A 12,871-nucleotide genomic window follows, 5' to 3' on the forward strand; every position below is an offset into this window, starting at 1 on the left:
AATGCCGACCGTTGTGCCAGAAATATTGATCCTTTGATGGAAGAGTGACTAATTTTAAATACCGATTATTTTTCTTTCATGCAGTCTGGGGGAGCATGGCACCAATGTGATGACTAATTAAAGCAATTTCGTGGGTTTATCCTGAGAGGCAAGGGAGAGGTAAAAGCTGGAATGTTGTTTGTTTTACAGGATGGGCTGCTTTTCTGCCGGAGCTACGGCTCTTCATATCACCCAGCTTTGCTCAATATATCACTGCCTTTTGGATGCACTGAGTCCCTGCAACTGCAAGGAGCAGGAAAATAGTATTTTAGAGGATAAGGAGATAGATGTGGGATATTTATTTATTTTTTATCCAAAAACGTGGAGAGCTGGGCTTTCTGAGGTCTGGCGCATTTTTATCGTGCCGCGACTTGCGGCGTAGTTGGTGTAAACATCTCCGCCTGCCAGCAGGACCAGGCGCTTTCATCTGCAGCCCTGCCTCCTCGGCGCCGCCATCCTGCCGGCTCTCGTGCCAGGCGCGGTTGGGCGCGGAGAGGTTGCCTCCAAAACCCAGCCCCGCGTCGGAGGAAAGCGGTGCCAGCGGCTCAACGTGCGACGCTTGCGGCATCGCCTTGGCAGGGTCCTCCTGGGAACGCCGACAGCAAGGGCTGTCGACCTTTAGCCGCGAAGCTGCGGTGCTGTCTTGAGCTGAGGGCCGCGTAGCAATGGGATTTCAATAGCCAAGCTCTCCGATGGGGAATATGACCTTTGAACTCGGATGGGTTACTTTATTTGATGTACTCGAAGTTTAAAAAGTCAATGCCCTTTAATTATTGCAAAGGGCGTGTGTTTTGCATTCCGTTTTCCCTTCCCAGTTGAACTTTTTTTCGGTTATCTTGCGCTCCGCGTGAAAGTCTCTGCTGCTTTGTTGTGCAGCACAGAGGGGAAACAGGAACGTGTTCAAAACAAGCTGGCTTTGCGGTCTGTTTGGGTATCAGTGTCTTCAGACATCAGAAATATTTATTCTCTTCATTTCCAGTTACAAAGATATACCGTCTCTGCAATACTAAAACTCTGGGACACACTGAATTTTTAAAGGGGGGGGGGGGGGGGAAGGGGGGGGGGGGAGGGAGCGACCAAAACCAACCTAAAAAATCCATCCAGAGGTCTCCAGCTGCTTGTTTTCCACCCAAAAAAGAGCTAAAGGCACCAGGGACTCGCACCTTCCTCCCCTGATTTATTCTACACCTTTGCAAGGCTGGTATAAGCTGGAGTTTTCACTTGTGCTGCTTTTTTTTTCCCAAACTGATCTGTCTTCCTCTGCTTCAGAAGCTTTAAATGGCTTGCTAAGAAGAAGCAGGAAAGGACGGTTTAAATTATTTTGGTCTAGGATTAAAATACATGCCGTGCGGACGTCATGGTGCCTGTCTGGCTGGCCTGGTTTTTAAATCCAAATAGAGGAGAAGAATGCTGCCACCTCCCCTCAAAAATAATAAATGAGCTGTGCTGCTGTGTGAAAGCCACGCTTGCCAAGGGTTTGGCCTGGGGAGGAGGTAGGAGGGTCTCAACCTGTCATGGTTTAGGTAGTGATTAGATTTCTAAGGAAACTAAACCTTTCAAGAAAGGTTAAGTAGAAAAACCGCAGCATTGCTTTGCACCAGGTTTTAATTGCACGTACTTAGGGTACGAAGCGCTGGCTGGTGCCTTCTCGGGTGGAGGTGACATTGCAGCCTACAAGGGGTCTTACCATGTAAAAATGATAATAGACTTGAATCTTAAGGAGTAGATAAAGCTATAAAAATGCTCTTAATGGTTATTTCTTCCTCGATCCCATCCCAGGTAAATCCACTACACCACTATTTAAATATCCTCCACCCCAGAGCCAGCTCCGGAGCGATGTGGCGTGTGGGTGCGTGTCACAGGGTTTGGCAAAGACGTGGGTTGAGATGAAGACAGTTCAGTCGCACGTAAGGACGTCGTGTGGATGCACACGGGGGGAGAGCTGGGTGGTCTCACCCTACGAGCACATCCCGTGTCTCCAGCTTCCCCGTTCCCGCTGTGCAGTCAGCGAAGCGCCCTGGACTTGTCACTAAAAGCCAAGGGCATGAGGGCTGCTGGCTTTTTCAATAGGGGATCTGCATGACAAGCCCCAGGTCAGACAATGGGACCCTCGGCAAAGGCCACCGGGCGTCACTGCATCCCCCGCTGAGCCACGGTATTGTCTGCGGGCGCTTGAATGCGCTGGTTTATGGCGTTGCCATTCATTCAGAGTGGCGAGATGAATATCGCTGGCGTACGTATGGGTGGGCTGCGTTAAAGAGCTCTTTCACGCTGGAAATACATACCCCCAGCTTGCAAAATTAGGGCTGTGGGGTTGGATCATTGGAAACCCGGGACGGGCTTGTACTGGTCTAGAGCGAAGCTGGAAGCAGGGACTTCTTCTCGTGGGGATTCGCTCTGAATCGTTTTCTCTTGCTACCAAAAGTAGGTTATCAGCCCTTCGCTCCAGATGCTCCTTTTTTCAGGTGTTTTTTCCTTTATGCTGCTGTTTCAAAAAGAAAAAAGCCTTTATGTCCGTAAAAGCTCCAGAGTAGTCCCGTGTCCCGTCAGGTCAGCTCATCTGAATCTATTTTTATTTTTTAACCGGTGAACAGCTGTGTACGACGTGTGATGGGGAGGGGGGGAAGGAACGGTGCAACTCGCACCCCTGCCCTGAGTCTACCTCCGCTTTTGCTTCGGCACGGAATAAATATTGGTGCTTTTTACCAAAGCTGCTGTACTTCCCTGCTAATCCTTCATCTTGTCGCTTCCCTTGTGCTGGTTATTTACGACGGCACGCGGTCCTCAACCTGGGGATGCTCCGCGGAGGCGCTCCTGCATAATCACGAGTGCTTCTCACCTCCGTCTCAGAGCCAGGGCCAGATGCTGCCCTGCGCCATGGGCTGCCCGCCTGAACTTGGACTTTTCTTCTTGCTTTTCGTGTCGGGCAATATATCGCTTGTCATCGTGAGGGCGATGACTCCTGGCTCCCTCCGAGCCCTGGCTGGTACCCTTCAGTGTTCCCAGAGCATAAAACACTGCGGCTTTCTACTATGCACTGGCACATGTGTGCGTGGATATGATTTATTGTGGTTTTTCCCCTCGCTAGACTCGATAATAAATGCTCGAGGAATCGCTGGGGAGGCCTCGCTCATGTTGAAAGGGTTGATATTAGACTTTTATGACTTTTTTTGAGGGCACTTGTGTATGAAGTTGGGCTTTACAGAGAGATGCTTTGGTTCTGAGCGGGATTCGGGCAGCGAGTTCTCTTTGAGACGAGTGCCAGCGCTCCCCTGGCTGGTGCGAAGGGACTGCACGCAGGATTTAGTGCTTCGGGACCGTCCGTATGTGTGCTGATGTATTCCTGGCGGCTGGAGACCATTAAATATGTCCTGGGAGATGCAGTAACGAACAGAGCAACACCCCGGGAGGCAGATCAAGGCTTCAGAAACGAGCTTGCCCTTCCTGCCAGCCACACTGTACACTTTTTACCAAAGCTCTGGGGGAAGAATTTTACGCAAAACCCAAGAACTGAGATTTTTTTCAGGCTGTGTCAGGTCAAGGGAGGACTGAATTTCAAGCAGGTTGCCATCGCGTGCAGGTCAGCAGAGCAGACAGCACCCGGCCGATCGGAGGCTGCGGGTGCAGAAGAACCTGCTGCCCGATCACCCAGACCCGCCCAGGAGCTGAAGTCGCCTTCGCTCCTCGATCCTTGGCTGGCAAGCTTAGGAGCTGGCGTGAGTTTGTCTATCAAAGCTGCTGCCGAAGGATGAGCTTGCTCTTCCAGCGTTGCCATCGGGCACTCGTCCCCCTTCTCGTGAGTCGGGCGAGACGTGGAAGAGATGCCGCTGCCTTGCAGGGATCTCAAGAACGTGAAAGGCGAGGGGTCGTCGTACGAAGCCAGCGGGGCTCGTTGCGTTTGGGGAGGGAAATGCAGAAATTGGGGAAATCCTCTTTGTAATTGCAGGGGTTTAACTTTCTGAACACGTTTGAATCTTGCTCGTCCTTCAAGGCAGATAAGCTGAGCAAGTCCTCTCTGCTCTATCTTATGTTTCATTTACTTCTTGTCAGAGGTGGTACCACGGGACGCTAACTGCCAAATGCAGACACTTGCTTTTTTTTATTTTTTTTTTGCTGCCAAGTTTGGTTTAAGGCCAAAAGCTCTTTATTTCCCTGGGTATCTTTGAGGGGTTGTCAAGTGTGTTCCCTCCCCATTCCCCATCTCGCTGCCTAATCCTATCCCGTGAGGAGCAAAGGGAATGCTCGCATAAAGATGTGTTTCAGTAGTGCTTTTCTCTGATGAGATAGGGTGAAATGCTGTCAGATTTGGAAAAAGAGAGTAAACGACCTGGTCTAGGTACACAGGCCAGTTCCTTAGTCTAATTTGGTAACCCTGTAAACCATATGAACTAGCTTAGAGAAGGTAAGTGTGCTGAGTGCGTTAATCGTAACTAATCTAATTAACTGCAGGCTTCTAAGGCAGCTTGCTTTGCGCTTTCAGGAGCAGCTCTGCTTGAGGGGATAATCGTCTCGGAAGGATCTTGCAGGAGGTTTACACTGGTCAGGGATATCCCTAAGCTGGCCCACGGTTTAATTGAAGTCGGGGCAGCCTGTCTGCTTTTCTCCTGTCTGAAACCCAGGGGAAGAGAAAATGATCTTTTTTTTTCCACCCAAAAACGCGAAGGTCAGAGAATTGGCTAACCTGCGTGTTTGCTTTTTCCCCTAGGTGCGTGTTACTATGACGCTAACCAGTCGATGTACGTGTTCGGTGGCTGCACGCAGAGCAGTTGTAACGCCGCCTTCAACGACCTCTGGAGACTTGACCTGAATAGCAAGGAGTGGATCCGGCCCCTGGCATCAGGTGAGAGGTGGCAGACATGCAACTCCCCCACCTCTTTATCAAAACTTACCTCGTCCCCAGGGCTGGCTGGTCTGATTCTGTATTTCCCCCGCGTGTTTTATCATTATCTGCCCAGTTTTCAGGTTATATCCTTTTATTTTTTTTTTTTTTGCTGGAGACTACGCGTATCCTCGTGCCTGCAGCACCGCGCCGGGTTGTTTCTCTTTGTCTGGAGCAGCTGCTCGGTGCTGGTTCGTGCCCCGCAGGATGAGTGACACTTACCTGCGGCCACGAGAGCCCGTGTTGATAAGAGTTGTTGTCCCATAGCTGAGATTTTTTTTTTTTAATAACTTCGGTAGCTGCCACTTCAGGTATTTTGAGGAGTGGAGGAGACATGCCCATGCGGGCTACCCACAGCAACCGGGAGAGCGTGGGAAAACAGGTACATTCCTGCAGTCCACACGCTCCGAGCAGGGCAGGAAAAACGCCACAAATGGTTTCCCACACTGGTTTTTTGGCCTCAGAATGTCACACGCGGCGCGCTTGTTTTCCTTATATTTCTGAATTTGACTGAAATAACTTTGAGAAAAGCAGAAGAATTGGGGGAAGCTCTTGCGGGGGGTAGTCAGTATTAAGCTAGCTATTTCAGCAAAAGCTTTACATTTTGATGAAGAGGTGGAAGAACAAAGGGAAAAGGAGGAAGCAGGGGGAAGTCAGTATTAAACTAGAGACATTTCAGCAGAAGCTTTACATTTAACGAAGAGTATAGGAAGAAGAAAAGGAGCTCAGCATCCACCAAGCGCTCCTCGCTGACTTGTCTGCTTGGGTGCAGATTCCCTCTGACCCTGTTTCACGTGCTCTAAGTATTGCGGATTACTCAGTTATTGTTTAAAGTCATATTTTCTTCTCTGACCCTTTTTTCTTACGTGAAGTCCTCCAAAATCCAGATGTTTCTGCATACTGGTGTTATCTGGGAATGGGTCAGATGTCACTTTGAAATGTTAACGTGTAACGTGGCGCTTGATGACCGCTCGCTGGATATCAGTCTACACGACTCTTAATTTGATTTTTGCGTCTGCACATCCACTGTATGGTGCCTACAGGTGGGAATTAAGCAGTCATGGGCTTAAAATGGAGGAAGAAAACAAACCACAGCCTATACGTATGTGGAAACCGTCTCTCGCTCTTCCTCCTTCCCTGCCGTAGCGCTCTCCCTCTGCTCAGGGGTGGAGAAGAGGCCACGGGTAGCATAAACAGGATACCGGGCGATGCAGACCTCTGCTCTGACCCAGGACATCTATTCTTGCAGCCCAGCGAGTTCTTCCGTCGGATTGAATGCGGGGCACGACTCGCAGTCGCGTTCACGAGTCCAGCTGCCGGCACCCAGCTCTGCTCAGTCACTCTCTTGGTATTTCGCAAAGTCAAATTCCCACTGCCTTACTAACAAATAGCACTTTTAAAAGAACGAGTCCTGTGGGAATATGTGTCAGAGTTAAGTCCCATGGGAAGATCCCCCGAGGAAATATTTCTGGATGCTGTCATGAGCGCGTGTAGCGAGATGGGATCGCAACTGAAACTTCAGGCAGTCTCACCGAACAGAGAGCGCTCTTGTTCCTCCGTCTTCAGAGGAGATGAGTCACCCCGCGCTTGTGCCGGTGGTGGTTTCTTACACATAGCTGCTTTTTTTTTTTTTCTTCTTCTTTTTTTCCTTGGTGCCCTTAACCAGAGGGTTGGCACCCGCTGCCTGGGAAAGAATAGTGACTGGAGGGGGCAAAAGCAGAGCGCTTTGAAACTCGGGAGTCAGACCTAAATAAGGCAGGAGGGATTTTTTTTTTTTTTGTTATTTAAAGAAGAGCTGACATTGATTGATTAACGCTCGATGTGTGTGCAGGCTAATTTGCTCGTGGAGGTTGAGGAGGAGTTCCCACACCTGGCCCTACGGACTCTATAGGGTGGGCCTTGCTCCGGAATAAGACGGTGGCTTTTCCATAAGGCCAGTTCCTAGCTTGGAGGGGTTTGATCGTGCTCTACTTGTGCCCTCGTTGAGCATGGGCATCTTGGCTAATGAGACCTGGGTAGGGCTGCCTGCAGGGAACGGGAGCGTGGTGCCAGGGCCATGCTAAATGCCTTGGACACAGCTCAGGGGAGCTGAAACGGCTTCATCCCGTTCCCCTCTCTGAAGGGCTTTTCCAGGAGAAAACACCCTTTTTTGTTGTTGTTTGTTCATACCTGTTTTCGTTTGGGTTTTCTTCCTTGCAGGCATTAGATGACATCAGAGCTGGATAATTCGTCTCCAGCCTGAGCTGCTGCACTTCATCTAGGAGTAAATATTTAGCCTTCAAAGAAATAATTGGCCCATGTTTCTTTAGTCTCAGAGAAGGAGGAGGGAGATAATTGCTTCCAAAAACCCTAATTTTTGAGGTTTCAAAGTATTTTTTTGCTTAGATCTAAAACAATGGCATTGACTTTCTACTTATTAGGCTGGAGCAGAACAAGAGAGTTAATGCCTAGCTTTTATGTAGCGCTTTTTACTGGTGGGGCTTAATGCTCTACAAAGGAGGGTAAGGCAGCAGGATCTCTATTTTAGGAACGTGAACAAAAAACTCTAAACTCTTCTCCCTCAAGCTCTTCTGGCCGCTTTGGAGCTACTTGCCGCCTCCTTCACTCCCACATACAAGTCTTGCTGGAGCAGGAGGGGAGTGATAATTAATGGCCTGTATTATGTGGGAAGCCTGCAATGTTATCCCAGGGTAGGTGGTCCCTGGGAGGCAGGTGCCTTTCTCCCTGTGTTGGGGATGCTTTCTTTGCCTTTATTTGCATAATTAATCTGGGCACTTCTTTGACTTTTAGCCTATCTGTACGGAGGAGAACCTGATGGAGGACTGGAGGTGGTTTACGCTGGAGTCTGTTTATCCAGCTAGAGGCAAGGGTTAGTCTCGACTCCTCTGTTGTAACTCAAGCTGCAGCACGCCGCTCTTGCAGCGAGGGCGCAGGCAGGATGACTTCGGCGATAGTCCTCTGGTGCTCCCCAGAAACGAGCTCTCGTGCAGCTGAAACAGCCAGGAAAGAAACCAAAACCCGTTTGAAACGGAGACTTCCGGGACTTAATGCAATGGGTAATGCAGGAGCTGCAGGGGTTCCCGTGGTGAGGGCTTTGGCGTGGGGTGGCTGACGCCTGGAGTTGGCTAACCCAGGATTCGGCCCTGGATCTGCTGTGCCGGTGGCAGGGAAGGTTTGTCCTATTTCCTTGCGGGTCTGTGAAACACTCTTGATGAGATCCCTTCCATCTCTTGCAGTGGAAACTGCTGGCAGGTCCTGGGAGAGGCTGCCTCGGCCATCGGCACTGACCCAGGCCCTTTACCGTTGTCTGTCTCTCCTGTTCGTGTCACCCTCAGGCTGCAGCGGGGTAATTTATAGGCAGAATTGAGAGCATATCCCCAGGCAGTTATCCTTCTGGCCTGCCTGTGCTATTTCAGACTGTGTTTCTGCAGACTTTCTCCCTTCCTGTATTTGTTAGTTTATTCCTCAGGAGCCCTGCACTTGGCCTCTGGCTGCCACGACCGTACACTAAACTGGGAAATACCTTCTTTAAATCGGAGAGAAAAATGCCAGTAGTTTTGCCTGTGCTCCCAGGGGCTTACGGGACAGAGGTGGAGAGCTTTTTCTTTTTAAAACCGAGCCCTTTACTGTGCTTACAAAGTAAGGAATGACAATATATAAAGACCAGGTCTTTGCAGGGAGAGGAATGCTACCTGAAGTCCTACAAGGTCTGTGCATCCCCCCTGTTGTTTCTGCTTTATCATCGTCAGCCAAGTGTGATTTCCCCACACCCCATCTGCTGCCCCGCTTTTGCTACCATCTTCCCTACAGCTACCTGGGAAGGCAAGAGAGCTGGAAAGACCCCGGTGCCCCCCCTTGATGCAGTGTGTTTTCCCGCTGCCGGGCTGCGATAGCCCGCTCTGATATCAGGGGAGTTCAGGAGACTCACGGCTCCGCTTTTCCTGTTTGCTGCGAAAAGGCTCGCCGTGCGGCCGGCCCCACGTCCACCCTTCCGCCGGGGGCGGGGGGGGGTAAAACTCCCCAGGACTAGTTTCCTGGTGGTTTTGTCTCCCCGCAGTTATGCTGCATTCGCTTTTGCTGGAGAGGTGGGAAAGCTTTTCGTCTCTTTCTCAGGATTTCAGGATAAAAACAGGCTTGGAGGCAAAACTCATTTGTTAGATGCTCTGATCCTCTTTGTCCGTGTTCACGGCGTCAAGACGCAGCCACATCAGAGCAGCTGATCCTCCCTGCTTTAGCCCAAAAATGAGTAGAGACGTTCAGCCTGAAGTTTGCACTTAAAACCTCCTGGGTAGCCTTAACGCGACGCAGTAAGTGTGCAAAAAAAACCTCTCCCACGTCGGTTCCTCTTGGCTCTGTTCTTCCCCCAGGTCCCCTACGTGCTTCGAGTGGGAGCTGCTGGAATTTGAGGATCCGGTTTCCCCTTGTGAGCTGAGGGGAAGGTGCCTTTGATGGTGTTGTGTCAACAAAACTAACAGCCCAAAGGAGGTAGGAGAGACTCTGCTGTCACCTGCCCGAGGTGGTTGTATCAGATGTGGTCCCCGAGCAGTGGAAGGCTCTCTTGGCTGAGAGAGCCAGAAACCTGCCCGTTAGTCGTGGAGCGCGAGCAGAGCGGTTTGCCCTTGATGAAGCTGTGAGAAAACCTTGCCCCGAGCAAAAAAAAAAACAACACACAACCCTGTTTTGATCATCATCTCCTCCTAGAAAACAGCGGCAAGTTTTCAAAACAGTTGGTGAAGTTTCATAACGCTGGTCCCGATCCAGGGTGAGCTTCCTTGTTCAGGGCCTCCTCGGTGATGTGAGGTTTGTGGAGCTGAAAGGAGACGCGACCCACAGCGAAGGACTGGGCTTCCCAGGGAAGGGACGCGGTCGTGCAGCCCAGAGCCAGCAGACAGCCAGCCCTCTGCCTCCGCAAATCGCTGCGGCACCTTCATGCACGGCGTAAATAACACGCAGGACCCGTGGCTGCAGGGCAGTCCAAGGGGATCGGTGTGGTTTCTAAAGAGTAAACAGTTGTTAGAGTAGTGGAAACCTCCTCGCATTTGGATTTAAAACCCACTGTGTCTGAAGGTCTCCTGAGATCGTGCAGATTGTTCAGTCCTTGGTTGCGTTTTGCATCTTCTTTTTTCTAAATAGCAGTAACCAGCTGAGACTCGTGACTGAAATACTCTGCTCTGACCCCGTATTGCAGTTCTTCTGTTCTCGTTGCAGAGTGACTTGCCTTGCGGTAACGTAGCGAGCGATCTAAGGCACACTCTTGCTTTGGGGATTAAAAAAAAACCCTGCAAAACCCTGACCTGACCGTGCCCGTAGCCTCTCTAGAGCAGCATTTCTCGGTCTGTGGACTGCTGCCGGTCCCCAAGACGCCATTTGCAAGATGTTTCTTAGCAAAACAAACATGTTCCCATGGTATGTAAGGAAGGAAACCAGGCAAAGCAGGTTTTTAAAATAAACTTTCAAAATTTAGCCCAACTCGTTTCTACTTACAGCCCTTGAGGGGAGGGCTGCAAAGTGGTCTGTGTGTACCCGTGTGTTTCTGAACTTGGTGCGGTGTCGAACGGCCCTTTTTAATTGAAGGCGCGCCTAACTTTTTATTAAAAGCTTGGGATCACCTTGAGCGCGCTGAAGCCACGTCGTAGCTGCTGGCCTCCTGGGAATCAAAAGGAGTGAAAAGCTGCTGCCTGGCACGGAGTAACGTCTCTAATTATGACCGCAGCGACTGGCTGCGGGTGTCTGATACTTCAAAGTAGAACAGGTTAATGAAACGGATGGAAATCCCTCGCAATATGTACGGTGTCTTTCTGCTGTCGTGGTATTGAATGCAGCCTGGATGAGAGGAAGGCTTTTTTTCGGCTCTTTTCCTGGTGTGGTTTGTTTCTTCCTCATTGCCCTTTGAGTTCAGTAGCAGCAGGGCATGTTTCTGCCTTCACTAAAACTTTCCGCATTATCATCGAAAAATCCCTGACTTTCCCACCGCCATCAAAATGCTCTTTGAGCCCTCAAGCCCGGAGTGACTTGACCCCGTTGGAAACTCTGCCTTAATTCTGGTGAGTCTGCTGCCTGACCGGAGCTTGCTTATCTGGCTGATTTCTGCACTTCTGAAGCAAAAACACGAGTTTCTGGGCTTCGCTCATGCCGTCCTTCGGGACGGACGCTGTCGCAGCGTGGGTTTGCTTGGAATTGCTTTCTCCGACTAAATATATTGAGTTCTTTCCCCTCTTTGGGCTCACAGGTTTACAAGGAGATGAGTAACGAGGAGCAAAGTGGTAGTAGCCTTTGACAGCCGTATCCTCCAGCCTGGTGTTCTCCTCTCGGGCTGGGAGCGATGAGGAGCACTGAAGGGTGAAGCCTTCCTAAATCGTTAAGCTGCAGTGTGGAAATAAAAGGCAAATTGCATCTTTTGAAGAATGATCCTGATAACTAGAGAAACCTAGCTGGCGGTACATATAGAGATGCTGCAAAGCACGTTGGGGTCGTCCCGTTGCAGGTACGCGGGGCGGTAGTCTGCTGCTCCCGGGTGAAAACCGTGTCTGTGCAAACCTCAAACCATTTCTATTGCAAAACACGACCTCGCAGGGACTGGGCAGGCAGCTGGGTTTGCTGTGTTTGGAAACGGCAAGCTACGCCCTGCTCTCCAAAGGAAGCAACGTCCTTGAATGTACAGTTTAAACTTCGTTAGTGCCCTTCCAGAGAGCGAGCCCGGAGCTTGTTTGGCAGGCCCTGAGCTGCGGCTCCGCGGAGCTCGGGTGTTTCTCGGTGCCTTTCGGTCCCTCAGTCTGCGTGAGGCAGACAGGATGCTAATTTGTTTTTTTTTCTTCACTTGGGTGGTTTTGAAAAATGCCTCTAATGAAATTTGTGTTATTAAATGTGAAATATTTCAAGGGCAAGAGATGAAAAATCAGCAGGTGAAGGCTTTTTTTCCAAAAGCTGTGACACCTTGTTGGGAAAAGCACTGCTTGTGCATGGAGGGCTGGTTTCCAGGAGATTAATCCGTCGCTGTTTGGGTTCAATAGGATTGCTCTGCGGCGGTGATTAGATGCTTAATCTGAGCGGGTGTAGGTTTACAACACGCATCTACCCTCCCTTTGATTTGCCAGGCCCCGTCCTCCTCCGTTCTTGCGGCCTCTCTGGCTGTTTGCATTTAACCTCTGAAAGCTTTTCGGCGTCTGGATCCGTCGTCTTCTGAAGGACGCTCATCCAGCGTCGCTTGTTGTGTGCGGGGTAGCTCTTGCCCCTCGGGATGGACACCCTGCCGCGACTGACCCAGCGGCGTTGCGTGAATTACGCCAGGGACGCAGAGGTAGAAAACGCACGCAAATTGGGCGTGCGATCTGCTGTTTGCGAGGATCTATCCTGCAAATGCCTTCGCCAAACCAGGCAGGAAAAGCCCGAGGACTCCCCTCTTCTTCCCGGGGGTCTGTACGGCTCTTGGAAGCTTTCTGCCTGGGAATCTGCTCCCTACAAGAAGAAAGAAAAAAAAAAAAAAGGCACCTGCTTGGAGAGAGTGGTTGTTTAAAGGCTTCAGAAGTAAAGCCCTGAAACTCTTTAGCTGGTCAGCGTGATGGGAAATGGATGTGGACTACCGCTACCAGGGTTAAGAAAAATACCTGTGCCTCCTATTTTTGAGCACCACGTCTGAAAACCATCTGGCTGCGTGGCTTTCTCCATTCCTCCCTGCCCCTGATCATGCCTGGCTGCAGCCTGCCCCTTGCCCCAGCTGGCATTGAATAAGTTATCCGTATCGATGCACCCAAGCCGGGTTCCCGTAGCGTTTCCAAACGCTCCCAATATCTGCAGAGGGTCATTAAGTCCCTCCATAACTCGGTTCCTCTCTTACAGCTTGAGGGTGGGGGGCAGAGCTTGGTCGGCAATTAAAATAAGGAGTGACTGGTCCTCACCTTGTCTGCAGGGATGCCGGGATGCTGCTGCCGTCGCCTCTCTCCGGCACCGGTGTAC

At 50.6% G+C, this 12,871-nt stretch overlaps 1 protein-coding gene across 1 annotated transcript in view; it reads left to right on the forward strand.

The window, feature by feature from the left end:
- FBXO42 (F-box protein 42) overlaps window positions 1-12,871 on the forward strand; it is a 35,107-nt gene that overhangs the window by 6,716 nt on the left and 15,520 nt on the right. The window contains exon 4 of the mRNA XM_009320428.1: window positions 4,745-4,879. Within this exon, the coding sequence (XP_009318703.1) occupies window positions 4,745-4,879 (135 nt within the window). The remainder of the gene's footprint in view (window positions 1-4,744; window positions 4,880-12,871) is intronic.

The sequence above is a fragment of the Pygoscelis adeliae genome, unplaced genomic scaffold (genome assembly GCF_000699105.1).
Source record: "Pygoscelis adeliae isolate BGI_AS28 unplaced genomic scaffold, ASM69910v1 Scaffold193, whole genome shotgun sequence".
NCBI lineage: Eukaryota > Metazoa > Chordata > Aves > Sphenisciformes > Spheniscidae > Pygoscelis > Pygoscelis adeliae.